The 22,175-nt window shown below is 46.5% G+C and overlaps 2 protein-coding genes across 3 annotated transcripts; one reads left to right on the forward strand and one right to left on the reverse strand.

The window, feature by feature from the left end:
• Window positions 1–1,113: 1,113 nt before the first annotated feature.
• Window positions 1,114–7,656, reverse strand: LOC119362713 (protein DETOXIFICATION 19-like). 2 transcript variants are annotated; one of them, XM_037627958.1, is made up of 7 exons: window positions 7,268–7,656; window positions 2,576–3,120; window positions 2,389–2,475; window positions 2,218–2,274; window positions 1,906–2,144; window positions 1,621–1,739; window positions 1,114–1,495 (listed from the first exon to the last, which is right to left on the reverse strand). In XM_037627958.1, the coding sequence occupies exons 1-7, from the start codon at window positions 7,544–7,546 to the stop codon at window positions 1,367–1,369; spliced, it is 1,455 nt and encodes a 484-aa protein (XP_037483855.1). In that variant the 5' UTR covers window positions 7,547–7,656; the 3' UTR covers window positions 1,114–1,366. The 2 variants fall into 2 exon arrangements, with proteins under 2 accessions (XP_037483855.1, XP_037483856.1); XM_037627959.1 differs by lacking the exon at window positions 7,268–7,656 and adding an exon at window positions 3,666–6,868.
• Window positions 7,657–10,697: 3,041 nt separating this feature from the next.
• Window positions 10,698–19,889, forward strand: LOC119360709. The gene is made up of 7 exons (XM_037626233.1): window positions 10,698–10,870; window positions 11,840–11,950; window positions 15,181–15,295; window positions 15,536–15,715; window positions 16,933–17,073; window positions 17,171–17,251; window positions 17,370–19,889. Exons 1-7 carry the CDS (start codon window positions 10,698–10,700, stop codon window positions 18,849–18,851), a joined length of 2,283 nt encoding a protein of 760 aa, XP_037482130.1. The 3' UTR covers window positions 18,852–19,889.
• The last annotated feature ends 2,286 nt before the right edge of the window (window positions 19,890–22,175 follow it).

Below are 22,175 nucleotides of genomic sequence, written 5' to 3' on the forward strand. Positions count from 1 at the left end.
AGCAAATAAAGGGAAGATATCTAAAGACAATTGCCAAGTTTACAGATACCTTCCAACATGCCAGTTCAACTGACATGTCTTTCCAAAGGTCATCCAACTCGTCAACTGGATTACCACTGTGATTATAATTTCCATTTTCCGTGGATTCACTGTGTATGAGCTCACAAGATTTATAAGAATCTACAACAAATATCTCATGTGTCCTTTACTTTGGACATCCTTGCCTTCTCCCTCCCTTGTTTATTTCTACTCGGTTTCGTCACGACTCTGTTGAAATGCAAGATAGTGAAGATCATTGGGAGAAACAACTCCATTTATCAATCCAGATATTACGATTAATAAACAATATTGTCCCCCATATAGTCATATTCTCAAAAGAAAAGAAAAGAAGTAATCAATCAGTTTTTCTTCTTTGAAACCGAGTAGGCATATTTTCCGGAAAAAAATAATAAAACTAAAATCAAATTTCTTTGTAACCAACAGAACAAAAGAAGGATTTTAAAAAAAGAACATATTCCTATAAAAAGTACATATTAGAAATTTAATTCATAGACATCGTTGAGTTGCTTCAAGCCCAATACAGACATGATATTAGAAACATATTCCATGGCCAATGACCTCTTGTGTTATTGAGCATCTAGGCATAAATGTATGCACATGCTCGATGATTACCAATAGTTATATTGATTATCATTTCCGGAGTTAACAGCGAAGCAGACCTCATTGTAAATGTTTAAGTCATCATGTCCTTGTGGCTCTGAAGTATTATGACCATCATGAAAGCAATTTCAACACAAAGCATTTTATCATGCTGGCATAAGTTTAGACAAATTCGATACTGTTAAGCGGTTGGCGGGGCTCGACTAAATAATGAGGCAATTGGGCACTAAAATGATTATCTATGGGTTTATTTCGTCCCTGCTTTGTAAGGAACCCATAAGCTATTTGTTAGCCACCATGGGAATGAACATTTCTATTGCCTCCTCCTTTACTGGATTAACTACAAGTTGAGCTTCAGAGTTGATATTCTCATTATCCCGCATGATGATGTCCTGGTATTGGCATTGGCAAGGCTGCGCAGCCAGCATGATATATTTCGCGTCCTTGAAAATATGAACATCCATGACCATGGGTGCGGTTGGGAGGGTGGAGCATCGACGGCCCGGTACGTATGCTTCTCCTGTATACTCTCTGGTTAATTGCCATTACAGGTTCGATCTTTCTGAGACATAAATTGCCTCGAAGTACACGGTCAAAAAAGCTATAGCTTACTTCATAAGGCTAAACAACAGCTCAAGCATCGCACCCTCTGGCCATCTCACAAAACCCCATACATACAAGTGCTAGCCACAAACAATATTATCGATCAAGCGACATAGTTGGCCTTCTCTTGCTGCATCGCATCCGCGATCTTGGACCATTTCGTGCGGGCGGTGATCACCACCAGCGTGATGGTTTGGCAAGTCAGCCCGCAGATCAGACCCGACCATAAACCCTGTAAAAAAATGTGCATCTGTTCAGTGCTCCGGCCAGCTCGTTATGTTTCAGAATGGAGTACGAGCTGCTTGCTACCCCACATTCCGCAATGGAAAGGGCGAGAGCTCTCGATAATTACTCTACCTTGGTGTAGAAGTTGAGCTTGAAGGCAAAGAGGATGGCCAACGACATGCCGATGAAGTAGAACGCCACAAGGTTCGTTATTGCCGCCAGGTGCTGCCATCCGCAGCCCCTCGCCACCCCTGTCGTCACAAGCCGATTTATTCGTCAATTTGCGGAATTGTTTAGCACGAGCAGCGGCATCCCGATATATGATTTCATATCCGTGGCATGAAATTATCTCTTCAGTGCACGTAAGTGATTCTTGAAGATTGGTTTAGGTAGTTAGCTGATGGATCTTTTTCTCACCTGACAGCACGCCCTGCGCGGAGTCGAGCACGATCGATACCATCACGAGCGGGGTGATGGCCGCGAATTCTGCCGCAATCACCTCACTCCCGCTGAAGAGCCTCGCCCAAAGGCCGTGGCCGAAGCCCAGCAGCAGGACGAAGGAGAAAGCGAGGAACACCGACAACTTCAGCGTCACCGCGACCGCATTCTTCGCCATGTCGACGTTCCCAGCTCCGATCTCATTCGACACCCGGGTGCTGCAAAAGGTGCAACAATGAAATGACAGGTCGTGCTTACAACAACAAAGAAATAACTTGAGATTGTACGTACCTTACAGCGGCACTGAATCCGTAGGTGATCATATAGGCAATCGCCTCCGTGCTCGCGCTGCATTAGAAGTTCAAGTCCATTCGTTCATGAATCATGGGTCATGGCCTACGGATAACATGATGGAACAATGCTTCTGAAGCCCCATCGGACGGTATTGAAGAGTGAACATACCACATGGCGATCAATGACGTGCTCACTGTGGAATTCGGTAGCAGGCCCGCGATAAGAACCAGAAGCTCAAACGCCCAGTACTCCAAGCTGCATGCACTCAACAAACTCAGAATCAATAATGGGAAATGAAAATTGTGTAGCACGTGTGGTTGACAATAATATTGTGTATAATCATATATGGACTCACCAAACCATGATGGCGGAGGGTGTGGCGAGCTTGATCGTCGGCAGCACATAGTTGAACGCGTCGGGGGAGAAGCCCTTCCACGTCTCGCTAAACTTCTTGGACCACATCACGTACCCAAGCAGCATCAGGCAGGAGAACCAGAAGGTGGTGGAGATGGCGGCAGATGCGCCGGCGAGGCCAAAGCCGAGCACGTTCACCAGAAGGTAGTTCAGCGGGACGTGGACCACGAATGGGACCACGGAGCAGACGACGAGCGGCACGACAACAGACTGCGTCTGCAGGTACCGCAGAAGGCACTGCAGGAAGGAGAAGGCAAACAGGCCGGGGATCTGGTACCGAATGAACACCGCGGCGGCGCGGGACACCTCGGGCTCCTGACGCAGGCACAGAAGCAGCGGCTCCGTGAACAGCCAGATGACGGCGATGGCCACGGACACCACCGCCGACATGATGAGCGACGACTGCAGGTACAGTCCTAGCATGCGGTATAGTTGGGCGCCATAGGCCTGCCCGCATAGCGTCTCCAGGGCGCCGCTCATACCGGTCTGAAATGTTCATCATTTTTTGCATGTGAGTTACTTTGCTGGATTTTAGGAGTTTGGACGCAATGCCACAATGTTCATCTGCAGAACAAGTTATGGACTTGTTGGGACAGTAGTCTATTCGTAAGTCGCCTGAATTTTTTTTAATGCAAGTCACCTACTTTCATTGTGTTGCACTCTAGTTTTTTCTCTATTTATTACATATGTACTCTAGTTTTTTCATCGCGGTGTCCCGGTTTTCACCTCGGAGCTTTTGAAATCAGCTGACCGAAATGTACTTTCGGCTTCAGTTTCAGGCAGCTGACTCCATCTCAAAATTTTGGCAGAATTACCAAGGCGACTAATCGAACGAGAGATGTATCGATCACACAGCATCTGAAGGGGTGCAATTAATTAATAGTACGCGATCTAATCGAACTTCGACAAACCAAGATTAACCCAACAAATCAAGAGTGTGTGGTATAGCAAATTATCAAAAGAAAAAAAGAGTGTGTGGTAGCAAATTATCAGAAGAAAAAAGAGTGTGTGGTAGCAGGCAGAGTACGTACGACGAAGGCGTAGCCGGTGACGGTGGCCCAGGAGTTGCCGAGCGTGGCGCCGGCGAGGTCGACGTTGCCGAGGTGGCCGGAGAACATCACGGACACCAGCGGGATGCCGTAGTAGGACATGTTGGTCAGGACCATCGGCACCGCGAACCGCAGCTGCGCCCATGCCTCCTCCGTGTCGATCAAGCGGCGTAACCACGCCTGCGAGCGGGGCCTCGCCTCGCCGTCCTTGCCGTCGGCGGGCTCGCGCGCACCGGGCGGCGGGGCCGAAGACATGTCGGCCCGCCGCACGAGAGAGGAGAAGAGCTCGGCTAGATCGTGGGCGTGGGGCGCCGATGGCGATGTGGATTGGAGATTAGCGGGTAGCAGCGGGTGAGCCGCCTTGAACACTGTTGTTTTTGTTGTTTTTGGTAAGCGGGTACCAGCGGATGGCGAGATAGCGGTCCAAATTGAAAACTGCTTTCCAAAAATTACGCATCTCCATTTTCTGTTGTTTTTGGTAAGTCATGATTTGCTGCCATGAAATATAGAAATTGATGGTTCCCATAATAAATACATTGAAAACTCTATTTTCGTTTTTTAAGTCTGTGATTGCTTCCAACAAACAAATACAGAAAATAAATTCATCACAACAATTACAGATTTTCTTAGGGCATCTCCAACACCAATCCTCAAACCGCCCGCATACGTCTGGACCCCGCGGTCCGGACCGCGGAAGCCATACAACGCAGTCCTGTATCGGTTCGCTCGGCGGTCCGGACGCGCTTTCTCCTGCAATGTGGAGATAAACTGGGGGTGGGTTGCCGGAGTCCGGACAACAGTTGGACTCCGACACCTCAGGCCCACTAAATCCGTCCTTCCGGTCCAATTTTCTTTCACTCCGCCACTTCTTCCCTTTGCTTTGCATCTGCACTCTCCACCTCGCCGCCGTTGTACCTCTTCGGCCGCCACACAAGCATTGTTGGACGTTCACAATCAACACCGACGCGCCCGCTCGCCTTTTACGATGGCACTATCCCCCTTGGAGCCGTTTGTACCCAGGTACACTCTGCCACCATGTCGACGACCTCCATGGCGGCCACCACGTCCGCAAGTGTTCGGTCAAATGTAATTGAGCTTATTTTCGAACGTCATGTTGATTTTTCAGAGTAAGAAGGATTGCGGGGTACTCGACCATGGGGATGAGTTGTTGTGCGATGCGTGGTTGGTCGTATCCGCGGATTTCGTAGGCAAGAGCAGAGGGATGACCTTCTGGTAGCAAGTGCATGAATTGTTTCATGCACGAAAGCACATTGCGTCCTGCGACATGCATATCACCCATGATCGCAATGTGAGGTCAATATCGTATCGATGGTACGCCATCCAGACCATCGTCACCAAGTTTTGTCATGTAGTTGCTCAGCTGGAGTCAAGGTGGTCATTGCACGCAAGTTTTGCTTCTCCTTCCACAACTTGTTGATTGAATCATTCATTCACTCAATATTCTTTTGCACGTTGTGTAGCCCGTACGTGTTGTAGTGATGTACCACAGAAATGAGGGAAGACCATTTACGTACACACACTATTGGGTGAAGATGGAGGGACAGTATGTGTGGGACGACATGATCCGCTTAAAAACTTGTTGGACATCAAATTTGAGACATGGTTGTACTAGACTTATTTGCATGCTATGTATAGATGATTTGTGCTATTTTCTTTCCGAACTTTGATGAATAGCTGGTTTGCATGAATTTCATCTGCTAAGTCAAAATCTGACTTGAGATGTATGTGGGCAGTGTTGGATGGCCGGCTCCAACATTCATGTCCGCGAACTAGTCTCTTGTCCACGGAAGGATACCGAAGCAAATTTACTAGTCAACGTTGAAGATGCCCGTACGTAGCAAAACATTTTACCATAATTATTCAAATTTGCATCCAATACAATTAATTCGTGCTTCCACTTTTCCATCCAATGCAACTAATTCATTCTTCTACCTTGTTAGTAATATTGTGTATTAGGTAGCTTCGTTTGACAACAAATTAATTTATACTTTTCTTTATTAGAGAATTTGCTTCTTTGGTGAATGATATTTATTTGAAATTCATGTCCTATGTGACATGATATTCTGTTTCACAAGCATCTCCATCTTGCTTTTCTTCTAACATGCTTTCATCAAAAAGGAAATTATTCCTCATATTTGGTGTACACAACATACTCCAGTGTCCTTAGGGCATCTCCAACGCGGACCGTCAAACCACCGGCACCCGTCCGGACCGCACGGTCCAAACATGTTTTGCCATCCAATACGCTCCTATATCGGTTCGCTCGGCGCCCCGGGTGTACTTTTCCCGTAAATTGGGAGCGGGGAAGGGGATTGCGGGAGTCTGGACCGCCGCCACCACGTGGGACTTCCAACACCCTCGGCCGACTCAAATCCTCCCTCCCAGTCCCATTCTCTTCCACTCCCCCCTGTTTTGCATCCACACCCTCCTCCTCCGATGTCGCCATTGTACCTATCTGATTGCCACCCAGACATTATCGAACGTCCTCAACTCCTGCCAACGTGCCTACTTGTCTAGTAGAACGGTGTCGTCCACTCAGGATTCATCCGCAGCCATGTACCATTTGCCCCCATGTAGACACTGTCCATGGCGGACACCACGCCCGACAGGTGTTTGGTCAAATGTCATTGAGTTCATTTTAGAACTTCATGTCATTTTTAGAGTAAGAAGGATGTCAGGGTACTCGGTGAAGGAGGAGTTGTGTGATGCGTGGTTGGTTGTATCTGTGTACTTCGTAGGCAGGAGCAGAAGTGGGTCTTTTGGCAACAGGTGCATTGCATGGGTTCGTTTCATGCGCGAAAGCGCATTGTGCCCTATGGCATGCACATCATTCTCTAAGAACGTAGTGTCAAGTCCTTAGCGTATCGATTATACACCATCCAGAGCTCCGTCGTGAAGTATTGTGGCGCGGTTGATTGCCTAGAGGCAATGCGGCCATTGCGTGCATCAACCATGAAGATCGTAAGTTTGCTTCTTCTTACTCTACATGTTGATTGATTCTTTCACTCGTTGTTGCTCTACATGTTGTGTAGTGTAGACGCGCTGTCGTGATGTATTACAAGTCAGATAACAGACCATTCACACACAAGCATTATTGGATGAAATTGAAAGGGCAATATGTTTGGGACAACATATGCCGGGACTCGAGCTAGTATTCTTGAATTTGATCTATTCATGAAAATTTTGTTGAACATCAGATTAATCTCGTTGAATTTATAACTATTGTTGTAGTAGACATATTTGCATGCTAATGGCTATTTTCTATCCGAATTTTAATGAATTCCATCATGATTGATGAAAAATTATCCGGTTAACTGAAATCCGGTTAAAAAACAATTCATTGTTGAATGGTGAAAGCGCCCAGCAATCTAGAAGGCGAAAATGGGTCAACAAATAGATTGAATATGTGATGGATGCACTACCTCTGTATGCGGATAAAGTTGGATGGTCGGCTCCCGCATCCGTGATTCTTCCTATCCACTAATACGCGATCTAATCGAGGTTCGACAAATCATGAGAGTGTGGTAGCACCTAAAAAGAGTGTGTGGTAGCAGAGTACGTACGACGAAGGCGTAGCCGGTGACGGTGGCCCAAGAGTTGCCGAGCGTGGCGCCGGCTAGTTGGACGTCGCCGAGGTGGCCGGAGAACATCACGGACACCAGCGGGATGCTGTAGTAGGACATGTTGGTCAGGACCATCGGCACCGCAAACCGCAGCTGCGCCCACGCCTCCTCCGTGTCGATCAAGCGGCGTAACCATGCCAGCGAGCAGGGCGTCGCCTCGCCGTCCTTGCCGTCGGCGGGCTCGCAGGCACCGAGCAGCGGAGCCGAAGCCGAAGACATGTCGGCCCGCCGCGCGAGAGGGGAGAAGATCTCGGTTGATTTTGTGGTGTCTGGTGCCGATGGCGATCGACGAGATATAGCGACGTGGACTGCGGGACTGGAGATTAGCAGATAGTGGCGGGTGAGCCGCCTTGACCCCTTTTTTGTGCGGTGCTTGTGGGCTGCGGCGTGCGGAACGCATGGTGGTGGAGAAAAGAAGATAGGGCGTCGTACACATTTATATTGGATTTTCCGACGAGTGGTGAACATTTAATGCTCCAGTGTTTAGGACAATGCGAAATTGTAGTACAAATCCGAACTTATTCATGACGTGCGAAATAGTAGTACGTCATACTCCCTACATCCATATATACTGGGCCTAATGTGTTTTCGAGGTTGACTTTGACTATTGATAATAAGATTAATAGTATATGAGTTGTATAATATGAAAATTATATCATTAAAATCTCGTTTCACGTAGGAATTTAACTGTATGCTTTGTGTAACTTACATGTCATATATTATTGCTCTAACATGTGGTCAATTTTTGTCCCAAAAATGCATTAGGCCCTGTATAGATGTATAGAGGGAGTATCAAACATTTGGTGGTAAAAGTGTAGAGTTGCCTTAGGGCATCTCCAGTGCCGTGCCGGCCCATCAAATTGGATACGTAAAATTCATGAGCACACACGAAATTGTCCATAAAAAAGGATAGAGGGCAGCCACATAACTCGGCGCACTAAATCTACATTATAAATGGGTATTAAGAAGAAGAAAAAGTATGCAAATCGGAACAAAACTTAAGCAATTTTTCATATACTATGTGCAAATCGGACGCTATTTAACAAGTTGGACTATTTGTTTTAAAAAAAGACTAAACTAAGTGAGATACCGGACAGTGACCTCGTAGACATGTCCTCTGAGGCAATCCGATCCGTCGTCGTCCTTCTAGTGGCAATCAATCTCCCATTTTGTCATTGGGATATAGAAATCACTGTAAAATTGAGTCAACTGCTATGCACCACTCCCTCTGAAGATCTAACAATCAATCTTGGCCAGATAAGACAAATAGATCGAAAAGCATACATAGCTACTTAATTATCTACTACCACTATAAAAGGAAGAGAGGGGCAGATCCAAACAATCTGGTCCATCCATCAGCTAAATCCAATGGTCCTTAATCCTTCGGTGTTTAACACTGCAAACCACGCATTAAGCCACTAACAAGCCATCGATTGATAACCCAGCCCCGCCGTAAAAAAAAGACAAAACCGATCGCACGACTCTCGCCCCTGCCCGCACAACCTCCCTCTTTGCACGACTCTCGCCCTACGCGCATGACCTCCCCCTCCTCCTCCCGCGCCGTTCGCCGCCCCGCAAACTCCGGCAGCCGTTAGCCGCGCTTCGCCGCGGGAGCCGCCGTAGGAGCCGCTCGCCGCTGGAGCCTCCGCCCGTGGAAGCCGCAGCGGGAGCCGCTCGCCGCTCGCTGCATGAGCCGCCGCGGGTCGCCGCTATAGCCGGAGCCGCCGTTGGTCGCCCTTCGCCGCAGGTCGCCGCCAGAGCCGCCCCGCCCCTGGATCCGCTCGCCGCCGGAGCCGCCTGTCGCGCTCCCACTCAGCTTGGCCTCCGCCGCGCCGCCCCCGGTCCTCAAGCAAGTAAGTTTGCCTTGCGTTCTAAAGCTCAACTATTCCTAATCTGTAGACTAGCTACCTTAGAGTCTGATGAACCGTCAATTGGATGGACTGATGAAGCACGAGGGAGAAAGATGTGGTTGTGTCCAGACTCCAAAGAGGGCAAAATAGTAGTTCAATAATTTCCGAAATTGATGGTATTGCCTGAGATATGATGCTTGCACACAAGAGAAGTTCATGCTTGTGATTGCAAAATCGGTGTATATGTAAAGATCTTGTCCTGGTTTCATGAACTGGCTGAGATTTTTGGAAAGTCTCACTTGGGCAGGACAACTATGGTCTTGATTATATGTATGTTGACTTTCCCACTTTTCTTTTGAGCAGGTTACTTCAATTTTAGGTGAGCTAGCAGGGATCACAAGCATCGGTGTTGCATTCCTGAATCTGACATACACAAGTAAGTAATATTCTCCCTCACATAAAGTCTTTTTAGTGCATGTATAGAGTTTTGCTCACTTTCTTTCTAGCTAGCTGCTGCATTCATTTCTTTCCGTGGCATCGTATAGTTTATACCTCAGAGAGGTCATTTTAGTGCAGGATGTTCTGGTGTAGCTACCATTAGCTTTACTGGAGCAGAGCAACATTTAATAGGAATTCCACCATAATATTTACCTAGATACAACATTCTTCTCTGGAATTTGAGTTTTTTCCAGAAGGTTTAGGATCTAAGGATGAGCTATCAGTGGTACTGATTATACAACGAGTTTGTACAAAATGTTTGCTGGTGTTGGGTGTTTACCTTTTATCACTTCTATATCCCCTTATTGTGTTTCTCTGTTTCTAGAAAGTAGGCCATTTGTTCCAGCCTTTCAAGTTTGTGCTATAACCTGAAGGAGTTCATTATTGACCAGCAGTTAAAAGCAGGTTCAGTTTTTTACCTCATTTTCCCCACAGTAGCACTTTCTGTTAGTTCGAACAATATATCAATGCATTATTTACACACCTAGCTTGTGCTCTGTGACCAGAATTGGTAAACTGTAGCCGTGATAGTACTACACTGTATTCAGAAATAGCAGGAGGAGATAAAGCTAGGTGTTGCATATAGGCCGGTGGTGGACCCTTTTAGAGCTGACCTTCCTTCAAAGTTGGATATCATCTACAGTAACCTCACTGCATCCATAGATCAACTGAACAAACAAAAGGCACTTAAGATCTTTACTGGTATCCAGGATGTGTTGTCTGACCATCTAAGCGAACTGGCCCACTATGCTAAGGAATTAGGACAGTTCAGTTACTTGATTGGACTGTTTAGCATGCAGAAATTGGAAGCAGGCTTAGAAAACACCACCAAGCTTGAAAGCAGAAAAAGATGCACACACTCACCATTATTATCTTCTTGTGATAATTTTAGGCTTGTACCAAGAAACTTGAAGAGGCAATTTTAGTTGGTGGTGTGCTTTAAAATTTCATATTGCTGTTCGGTGTTTCTCCATAATCGTGTCTTCTATTTTTTTAGAATTTTCTAGCATATGAACTATCACATGAATTTTCCTAGCTTTGGTGGTCGCGCCGCCCAGGACGCTGGCGGCGGAGACGAAGGCAATTTGTACTGGGACATCGTGGCCAAGCCGCAGGACCTCCGCCTTGACGAGCTGCTGGACCTAGGCCTCGACGAGAGGCCGGACCTCAGCCTCCCTCTGGTTTTCATGGTACGGTCCCTTCCCCTCTCCACCAAATCTTGACTTGTGTGTTGTTCTGCTCTGCACTGATTGTATTGCCATTGTTATAACTCTTCTAAATCCATTTTTGATATGGTGGCCCGCTCCAGCTGGAACAATTTTGTAGAGACAAATTGGAAGAGTGCAGCTGCCCTGGCTCATGGAATTGGAAGAATTTATGTTTTTTTCTACTCAGAAAGGAAGCTATTTTTTTTCTGGATCATAGATAGAAAGGATGCAACTTTGTCACGGGTAGTAGATACAAAGTTCAGTGTCTACAACATATAAACCGGAAGCCGTGCTTCCGGTTTCAACATATAAACATTTTTGGTCATACAATCTGAAATTTTAGCATTTCACATAGACAACCTATCATTTGTGGTTCACCACATTTACATGCTCTGATTCCCATGCTCATGTGAATAAGTATATGGCAGAAATTTCAAAGTATCATGTCAGTTAGAATTATCACATGGGTACCCATTTTTCTCCGTGAAAATACCTCATGTAATGCTACGTTCCATATTTTCTACATTATGATAAGTTCATAGTTTATATATTGTTTCAACATTATATTCTGTACTGAGACATGCAGCCATACATTCTATTTCTGCTTCAATATATTCTCCCATGTGCATTCTAATAGACAACTGGCCCTCTTTTTTTGTGATAATGAACTGCGTGATTAATGATAGTCCTTGATGAAATGCCACTAAGTTAGTCTACTATCTCAAGTCAGATTCGATAATAATTTATTTTACATTGCCATCTTTCTTGATTACGGACCGTGCCGTTCCAGATGATCTAAGGTAATCAGATCCAACACCAAAATTCAATTTGAGTTGCTTTTAAATGCTTCTGGGAGGCAGATGATGTTGATATGCTACATTGTAGTTTATGTTTGGTAGGCTATGATATTTTTGCCCTAAAATGTCACATTTCTTAATTCCAAAATTTAATTGTAGGCTGAACATGAGCATGTCTGTTTGTGGTGTTGAGGTAAAGCTCAGTTTGTTACACAGCAGAGCCAAGGGCATGTCGTGGACCAAGTACAGCAAGCTGGGCAGCGTGTGCAGGTTGACATGCTACAATAATATGCTTTTTAAACTGCTACAACGCATGGCCATTCGGCCATTCTCTAAATTAATGCTTATATTGTTAGCATAGACCTTTCAGCTAAACATGGTTATGGTTAGAAAGAAAAAGAGTACTATTAAATCTTATTGATTTATTTCATATAACCGTTTATTTTAGCGAGGACAATACTTTTGTAAAGTCTACACTGCTCATTTGCATATTTTCAACTATATACGACAAACTAAAGTTCAGATTATGTTTGGGCAACCTAATCTGAGGTTTAGATTATACGTGTCATGATATAGACTGCATTGCTCATCCTTCTATTTTTCTCTATTTTTTCTTATTCTGCAGCTAGCTTCGGGAGTGAAATGAGATAATACAGAGCATGACATGTGCCGATAGCATGTAAGTTGTTTTCTTATTTGTTACCTAACTTCCAGTCTCATTTCCTATTCCAAGATATGTTTTACTTCTCGCCACTTCTAGTATGCAAGTACTGTTAATCAGCTATTGCTCTGTCTTATTTTGATCAGTTTATCTCATAGCATTGGTCACAAATGACTTCTAACTAATTTAATAGCATGTTGTCAGTTCGTAAGGTTCCCATGACCAATTGTAATGAGCGGGCACCATTAGCATCTGCAGGTACGAGAACCATGTAACAATAATAACATGCACTTGGGTGCTCATACAGTACACACGCAGCAACAAAGGCTCCTTGAAACACACACTCAACTGCCTGCAAATTAGTTTTCTTTTGAAGAAATCAGCTTTCTGGTTTGAGTAAGCGTGAACGGCATTCCTAGCTAGGGCCAACAACAATAAGGTGAGAGCTATCACAGTGATGGATATAATGCTAGAGGAGCTAAATTGCTTACCTTATGATATTCAGGGTTCCGTAGTTTGTTTCTAGCAATCTTTGTATCATTTCCTTAACTCCATGGTCATGTAGTTATAACTACTCTCTTGTATTCCATATACGTTCGTCTAGGAAATTGGAGGAGCTGAATTCTATATTGGTTCCTTGTTGACGTCTGACCCTGTTGATGTAGTTCTGTATTGTACAGGTATAAATTCCGAATCTCAAACTTCCAACAATATTTAAATTCTTTAGTAATAACTCTGCATGAGTGTCATCTTTAAGGCTCAGAAACTGGTAATAAAAAAATTGCTTGGTCATACAATCTGAATTTTGACCATTTCACACACACAACCTATCATTTGTGGTTCCGTCAATATCACATATAATCCAATAATTGGACAATATATACTTCTACAAGACAGTGCCTTTTAGTTGGGCTGAATTATACGACATGTTATTGCTCATAGTCATTTGCCAACATTGTGCAAATGGTTTCCACCAAAGAACATGTAGTGTTATTTTTAAATTGTGATAGGTTATGTTCTTCTTTTTTACTCGCTTCCTCGTCTCATTCTTGATAACCGAAGCGCCATTGCTTTCCATTCAAGTAATGTATGTTGGCAAAAAGAAGGTTTTATAGCTCTCAAATCCTTGCCAGTTGTGTTCTTATTTTATGTCTTTAATAGCATGAACAAATATATGTTCAGGTGATTGCACTTGTGGAAGGATTAGCCCACTAGTGCTCAGAGGGAACGTGCATTCTAAGCCAGATTCAGGTGCTCTGCTCCAGCCTTCAACAAGTCAATCTTGTTAGTACTATGGAGTGCAAACTATGCAGATGATGTTTGTGTTTTGAAGTTTCTACTAAAACACATATAACTCTTTGGGTGGGTCAGGTGCCCCCTTTCTCATACAATTGAGCCGTGTTCACTTTGAGTGTAACTTGTAGCCTTGTAAATTAAAGAGAACATGTGTTGATTCCCCAGTTTATAGCTGACCTTGCATGCCAAAGTTGGACAAGATATTATTGAGCTAAAGATATTCAAATCCAAGGCTGAGGCTAATATCGTAGCTATGCCCAAGGCCTTGAATAAAATAATCCGGTGTGTTAATGGGATGGAGACATTGGAGCAATTTAGTGCGAATATACACCCCTTTTTCAATGAGAATGGAACTAGCAGTGATATGTGCTTTTGTTTGTGTGTTTAAGCATAATGCTTTTGTTTTATGTTTTCACATATAAGAATGTGTATAACCATTTTGTGAGAACAAACTTGGAATAGATGCTTGCCAGAGAATAATAATATTAGTTAAGACGTGCGTTGCATGTGTATGTTTACTAGTATAAAAAAAATCAAGAGATTCAAATAGATTTAGTGAACAATCTGATCATAAACACACAATTCATCATGTCCCAACAAACATATCGCAAAATTACATCAGATTGATTTCAATCACACAAGAAAGAAGGGGAATAGGTATTGAAGATCCAAGAGAGAGAGAGAGAGAGAGAGAGAGAGAGAGAGAGAGAGAGAGAGAGAGAGAGAGAGAGAGAGAGCACCATCTAGGCACTACAATGGATTCGTAGGTCCTGAAGAAACTACACACACATGGTCATGGAGGCAACAAAGTTGATGAAGAGGCCTCCTTCAATGGCTTCTCTCTCCGACAGGGCTCTGGAATAGTGCTCCAAATGGGATCTCTTCGGAATAGAGACTCGGCGATAAAATTCTTCTGGAGGAACGACAAATGGTTTCAACATTTGAAGGGAATTATGGCGGTGGAATCAGGTCAAGGTGGTAACCAGGGGCCCACAAGCTCAGGTGACACGGCCACCCCCTGGCCGCACCAGGTGGCCTTTGTGGGTGACTGGCGGGTCCACTCAACGCTTCCCGAAGCTTTCGGTGCTTCTTGTTGCCGAAAAAATCATGTTAAATCGAAAACGTATTTTGGCCTCTATGGATATTGAATTTTTGCGAAATTAAAAACAAGCAAGAAACATGAACTGGCATTGGACACTAAATTAATAGGTTAGTACATAAAAAAAATATAAATTTCTATTAGAAGTATATAGAAATGATAATATAGCAGCATTAAACAATCAAAAAATATAGATACATTTGATACGTATCACCCACCAGACCGCAGGAGGAGGACGACGACACCGATGATTCGGATGAATTTGATGCGGATCGAAAGAAGAAAGGCATAGGAGAAAGCTTTAACATGCGGGTGGACAAGTCGTTGTGCGATACATGGTTGGCAACTAACATCAATTTGATCCATGGGACGAAGTAAAAGTGCTACATTTTGGGCCAATTTTCACACTTGGTTTCATGAGCATTTCGAACCCTATTTTGATAGGCTCATCCACAACAAACATCGATGGTACATCATGCAAGAGGTCGTGTCCAAGTATTGCGACCACTTGAGGCAACTCTTCAACCGGTGGCCAAGTGGTGCACAAATCTCCGAGCAGGTAAGTTGTTAATATGTGTTGATCATCTGGTCAGATAAGCATTGTTCTGCTGGTCATTTCGCCGAATATGCATTGTTGTGTTGATCATTTGGCCGGACATGCATTGGTGTGTTCATCATTTGGCCGGATATGCATTGTTGTATTGGCCGTTTGTCCGGATATGAATTGTTGTGTGATTGTGTTGATTATTTAGCCGGATATGCATTGTTCTATTGGTCATTTGACAATGATTTTTTGCAGCCTTCTTGTGGATGCAATGTTTTCTTGAAGTTAGAGAAGATGAACTTGATCGTCATGCATTGTTGGTTGAAGTTGAATGTGCAACCCAAGTGGGATCTATTCATTGCCAAGACCGCCAGCATATGTGCTGAGGAAGAAACCCGTGATCCAATCGAACCAACAAAAGAGTCAACCAAGAAGGTTAGAAGAGGGTTCCGGGAAAGAAGCGGGGGAAGGAGAAGGCGAAGCGAGAATGGGTAGCGACCACGATGACGAAGAGATTCGAGGACATCTTGTCCAAGAAAGAGGTGGCATACGTCAAACGCTCCAACGTCAAGGTGGCATGGAAGACCAAGAGGTTTAACATATTGATGGCGGCGACCGACAAGAAGATAACACTCGAAGGCAAGAAGGTCATGCTCAAAAAGAAGAAGGTTGAGATTGCATGATCGGCGACAAAGTGAGCGATGAGGCTTAGATGGTCGGTCCGGCAGGGCGTTTTTTGCACGGACTGACGGACTGATATTCTTTTGTGACCGGGCATGTAAAAACTATTCATACTTGTCTCTTTTTGGTTCTGGTCGGGTACTGTGTGATCTAGCGCACGCTATGTGATCAGGAAGATTTGAATTTCGAATTGACTGTACCTGGGCCGACTCTCATATCAGTGTCTGTAGACGGTCTCCACCGGTCCATAGACGGATACATTGTCCAGCTTGGGTGTCAACAGTGGAGATGCCCTAATCTCGTTTGCTTAGAGTTTAGGTATGGGAATGATGCCTCTAGGGGAGGGGTGATGACAATGGCATCTATGTGATGTCCTGGCGAGACCCTCTTTGGAATGGTGTGCTGAGGTTTTTATGTGTGCCACTCAGCCGGTTGTTATGGTTTTCGCCTGATTTTTCATAATCAACTGAGCAATCTGAGTTCCCCTTTCTTTTCAATGAATGCAGAAATTCTGCCATTTTGGAAAAAAAAATGTTGAGAACCTAAATATCACAATTGTATGGAAGGCATGCAGGGATGTTACCTCCAAATAGTTGCTTCAGGGGTAATATGGCATGATAGTGATGAATGTTGCACTTTTTTGCCAGTGTATTCATTGCTGGATTTTAAAAATAGTTTTCATACCTCCCAAATGATTTTGATTTGGAACTTGATTTTTTTCCTGTTTCTTTCGGGGGTCTGCTGTTTTATTGAGAGGTTCTCTTTTCTGGAGAGCGGATTTCTTTTATTTATCCATGGGGGGTGACAGCCCAACAGCACATGGGAATTTAGCCTCATCCACTTGACGCAGAGCCTCCAGCCCAGTCCAGGTACAACCGCGGAAGTGGAACCGCAGACCTGGCGAGAAAATGGAGGGAAAAGGTGCAGAAGCGAGGGAAAACTCTCTTCGCGTTCCCCAAATGCGCGCACAGATGGAAACCTACGCCGACCTCGGCCCCGACGGCGGCAACCCTACTCCGGCGAAGCCGGCCATGGAGGAACCACGCGCTGCCACCGATGTCGCTGCGGACCCATACCTCGCCGGCACCGACGCGCTCCCCGCCTCCCACCTGGTACGCTCTCCCCTCCGCCCTCCGCCCTCCGGGTACCACTCGATGAGTTCTCCGCCACCGCCCGTTTTGTTCAATTCCGTGTGTCTTAATCTCGCAGGGTACTGACGCCGGCGCGAGGAAGCGGAAGGCCCCGGCTATGGCGACGGGGAAGACTCCCAGGAAGCCTCGCAAGCCGCAGGTCTGTAGTTTCACTGTACCCGTCCCCCCTCCCCCCTGCAACTGCAATCTACAGTAGGTTTGTAGTTTGATTCGTCTGAATCTGTTGCATCTGTGTTGTGCATTGTTTGGTGGTGTAGGTTGAAGAGCCGATTCAGATGCCTGTGTACTATGGACTCACAAAAGAGTTTCTCAGCGTGGAAGGCAATGATTTAGTTGAAGATTGCTCAGACCTCTTTGTAGAGAATAAGTGTGCGCATGTCATCGGCGAGCTACCGCTGCAGCCACAGTCCATGTCATTGGTGGATCTACAGCTCTGGGTCTTCAAGCTGTTCCGGCTCCATCCAGAAACACAAGATCTTGATATCAAGGGATTCTTCAAACAGCACAAAAGGGACCTCACTGACGACGAGTCCTCCGAACCAGACTGTTCTTTGGAGTACTACCCGTGGGACATACATTATTTTAGGACTGACAAATGCTGGAGTTCCTTTGCCAATAAATTGAAGAGAAAAAGGAATGTGACGCAGAAGTTCATGTTGTATGTGCAATCTTCTGAGATCAAGCACTACCACATTTTGCTCAAAGCTGTAAATGCCGATTATTCTCAACTGGCGACGGTTGTTTTGCCCGGCACGAAAAGCCTGACGGGTCGCTTCAGCTTTGGTGCCCTTGTGGAAGACCCAACAATGACAGCTGAGGAAATTGCAGATTATCTCACGCGTCACTATGGTGAGCAGATTAGTCCTGTTGAGGCGTGGAGAGCAAAACAGTTTGCTCTGGAGAGTAAATTTGGAACCTTTTATGATTCACACAACTTTGCCCCGAGGTTACTCAAGGAAATAGCACGTAAAAACCCTGGTACTTTTGTTGACATCAAGGATGCTGTGGTTGCAGGGTGTAAAGATTTTCGAGTCCTCCAGCGTATGTTTTGGGCATTTGGACCGTGCTTACAGGCCTTCTGTACCTGTCGCCCTGTGCTATGCATCAAGGGCACACCACTATGCGGGAAATATCAAGGGATGCTGTTGACTGCTGTAGCATCAGATGCTAATGATTTCTCCATTCCAGTAGCATGTGCTGTTGTCGAGAATGAGACCAAGGAAAGCTGGCTGTGGTTTCTTAGGAATTTGGAGCGAGCAGTGGTGCATCAGTCTGATGTGTGCATCATACACGACTACAAAAAGGAGTTGATTGATGCTGTGGAGGACCTTCTGAATTCCCGTGAGCGACAGTGGCGTAAAGCAGAAAGCCGGTGGTGCATGGAAGACCTTGCTGAAAATTTCTTTGCATATTTTGGCGACAAGAAGCTGGTGATGATGTTCAAGAAACTTTGCCAGCAGAAGCGACGCCATAAGTTTGGCAAAATCTGGAAGGAGCTAGACGAGCTGACATCCACATATATGGCGGAGAAAGAACATGATGGTAGTGGGGAAATGCAGCAGAAATCAGTCGAGCATGATGTGGCAGAGCTTGAGGTGCAAAGCCCGCGCAATCAACATGATTCAGTTGGGGATGTGAAGGAAGGAGATCATGCCGATGACAGCAACAGAAAGATAACAAAGTTCTCTGACTGGATCGGTCCGAAACCAAAGGAGAAGTGGTCACTGGCATACGATTGAGATGGAGCAAGGTATGGCATCATGGGCAGTGATACAACTGATGCATATAAGAACGACCCTGTATTGAAAGGGATAACATGCCTTCCGCTCAGTGCAATAGTGGAGGTGACATTCCTGCGCTTGGTAGAGTACTTCAAAAACTCAAGTGTCGCAGCAAACAAAGCGATCGGCAACCCAATAATTAACTTCCCTGAACATGTCCAGGTTGACCTGAATTCCAAAATGCAGAAATCCGAGACGCATAGACTTATGTACACATACGCCGATGAAAAGAATTATCTTGGTAAGGTGGTTGATCGAAAATTTACAGTCAAGGGAAGGAAGAGGGAGGTGACTGTTCACCTGAAGACGGACTATATCGTCGGCATTAATAAGTCTAAAGGATGCACAATTCAAAAAACTGCCACCTGTTCATGTGGCAAGCCACAGGTACTTCACAAGCCTTGCTCTCATGTCATTGCGGTCTGTTGTGAGATTGGGGTTAGCACTGCCACATACATGTCCCCATACTACAGCCTGCCCTATCTCGGTAGGACCTGGAGGCAAAAATTCAATAAGTTCTCACACGACTACAGAGATATCATACCACATTGCTTCAGAGGTATCATACCATTTGAAGGTGAAACAACAACTTGGATCCCAGACAAAAGATTGGAGTGTGGCCTTCCTGTTTGTCTGCCGCTGGACTGCGTACAAACTGCCGTGATCGAGGAAGAGCAACAGCGCAGAACTGAAGATGGATCAGTTGCAGGCAATGATGAAGCCTAGACACACTCAGAAGAACCTAGCCAGATTTGAGATTCTAATCTCACCTGTCAAACTCTCAAGTTCTTCATATTTTGGACGCTTAGCGTGCGTTAGCCGTTGTAGTTAAGCTATCCCAGGCAAACTCTGAACCTCTGTTATTATTCGTAGTGCTTCCGTGTTGCACTGGAAACCAAAGTTCTTATATCTTTGCTAGTAGTAGGTTGCAGTTTGGTTTCTGAATTTCTTGCTTGGTTTGTGCTTTCTTGAAACTCTTGTATGCTCAAGTGTCAAATCCTCCGGGAAGACACCACTTCTTTGCTGATAGTGTGACATGCATGCCATTTCAGTTTATGAAATTCTCAGTAGAAGCACTTGATAGACTCCAGTAATCTTAGTATATCAAGCAACCATTTACTGCCAGCAGTTGAAGTTTCTCTGAGCACGCACTGCTCAGGATTACAAACTACGTAAGTAGTAAGATTCTGTAAGGGTAGTGGCAACCTACGTGACATGTGAGATGGCTGAAGATGGAAGTAGAGTAGGGTGCACGTTGTTTTGGTATCTGAGAAGCTGTGCAAGACCAGTTTCAGTTTCATGTGCTGTTACAGACAGCTTGTGCTTTTTTTTTGACATCATACAGATACCTTTGCTTGTTTTCAGGTGCAGACACAGACGTTCAGGGTTCAAAATCCTTGCCTTCTTTTTGTTACCATTGGCTTCAGAATGTTTCTCTCTGGTAGTATTGTTGTGGCCAAATTATGTGTATCATGAAATTGTTTTTTCCTTTCTTACAATTTTCATATAACAAATTTATAGATACTCCCCGCGGTAGTCATTTTTTTTATTTATCTAAATTTTGCACTTTAGTTCTGTCCTGGTTGCAGTGTCTAAGAGCATCTCCAGCTGTTCGCCCCCCAGGGGCTAGAAAAAAGCGTCGCTTGGGGGCGAACCGGCGATATTTTCGGCGTGGGGGCGATCAGGTTCCCAGCCGCCGCCCCCAGACGCCCTTTTGTAAATATTTTTAAAAACATACTTGGCCAAAATTCGGCAAACACGACATAGATTTGGCGATATTTAGGCGTTCCATTGTCTTTTTGCATAATGAAAACATAATGTACTAAAAGGAAGAAAAAAAACGTTGCTGCCGCGCCTACAGGTCGAAGAACTTGCTGAAGGTGTCGTAGTCGCCACCGCCGTCCTCCTCCTTCTTCACACTGCGGTTGTCCCTGCTGGACCCCTGCCCGGGGTCGCCCTGGCGGACTGGTTTGGCCGGCGGCGGCGCATCGTCGTCGCTATCCTTGAGGACGATGACGCATCCCTTCGCGGCCACGGCGCCAAGCGGCGATCACCTCTAGGGCGCGGCACTGGCGCTCCATCTCCAGCCGGGGCCAGTCCTCCCCCGCCTACTTCATGGCGGCCTCGTTGTCGAGTGCCGCAATGTCATCGTGCTCGCTCTTCATGGGGGCGAGCCCCGGCTCCGTCTTCGGCTTGACGAGGCGGGAGGTAGGAGCCAAAGAGGCGCGACCGCCCTTGTTGATGACGAGGGCGGCGCCGCGGGTGCCGGCCGAGTGGCATTTCCACGGGCTCGGCCTTGACGTTGACGAGCGCCGGCGACCCGGGGGAGTGGGAGGAGGATCGGGAAGAGCAGGAGGAGGAGGATCCGCCCATCATGCGCCTCGGCAGCCATAGGCCGCCACTCTAGCGTGGGGCCGGGGCCGCCGGGTACTCAAGTGGCGGACCGTTGCCGCCCTCAAGGTACTTGAGGACGGCGTGGAGCGTGCGGCCTGGGCGCCCCACCACAGGCGGCGGCCGTCGCCGTTGTTGCGCCCCCTTACCACCGGCGCGTTGTTGATGGAGGCGTGCTGCTCCGCGTGCTGGCATTCGAAGTACGCCGCCCAGTTCGCGTGGTTGCCGGCGTCGTACTCCGGGAGGTCCCGCTCCTCCTCCAGCAGAGAGGCCCGAACACGCTCGATCTCAGCGTGGAAGTATGCGGGGTGGTCGACATCGGGCGGCGGGGGCGACTGGGACGCCCCCGGCGCTAAGCCTCCACTGCCCCAGCGCGCATGTCGGGGGCGCCGCGTAGTTCACCTCATGGAGGAGGTGGGCATCCCACTCGTGCAGGTGGCGGCGGCCGAAGCCGTTGGCCGCCGCTCCATCGCCGGGGAACCGTTCTCCCATCGGCGGGGTGTGCACGCGGTGGCTTGACGAGGAGAGAGGGGAAGAGAGGGCGTCAGCGGCGAGAGAGGGGGGCTGCGGGCGGGTGCGTCCACCGGCGAGGGAGGGGGCGGCTTTTATAGCGGCCGGGAGGCGCGTCGCCGCACTGCGCAGCCCGTGTGGAATCAATGGAAGGCTGATCGAGGGCAGCCTTGGCATTGATTCTCCGCCGGAAACCGAGGCGATGAGGACGGCGATGCGCGAGGGAAGCTGACTCGACGGGCCCGCTGTTCTTTCGCGTCAAAAATGATTCCCTCGGCGCCCCCTAGCACGCCGGGTTCAGCCTGGGTTCGCCGGCGCCCAATAACCCTGATAGTAGAAGCTATATTACCGCTTAGGCTGCGCCTACGGCGCTTAAGCACC

Source organism: Triticum dicoccoides, chromosome 2B, assembly GCF_002162155.2.
Source record: "Triticum dicoccoides isolate Atlit2015 ecotype Zavitan chromosome 2B, WEW_v2.0, whole genome shotgun sequence".
In the NCBI taxonomy this organism is placed as follows: Eukaryota; Viridiplantae; Streptophyta; class Magnoliopsida; order Poales; family Poaceae; genus Triticum; species Triticum dicoccoides.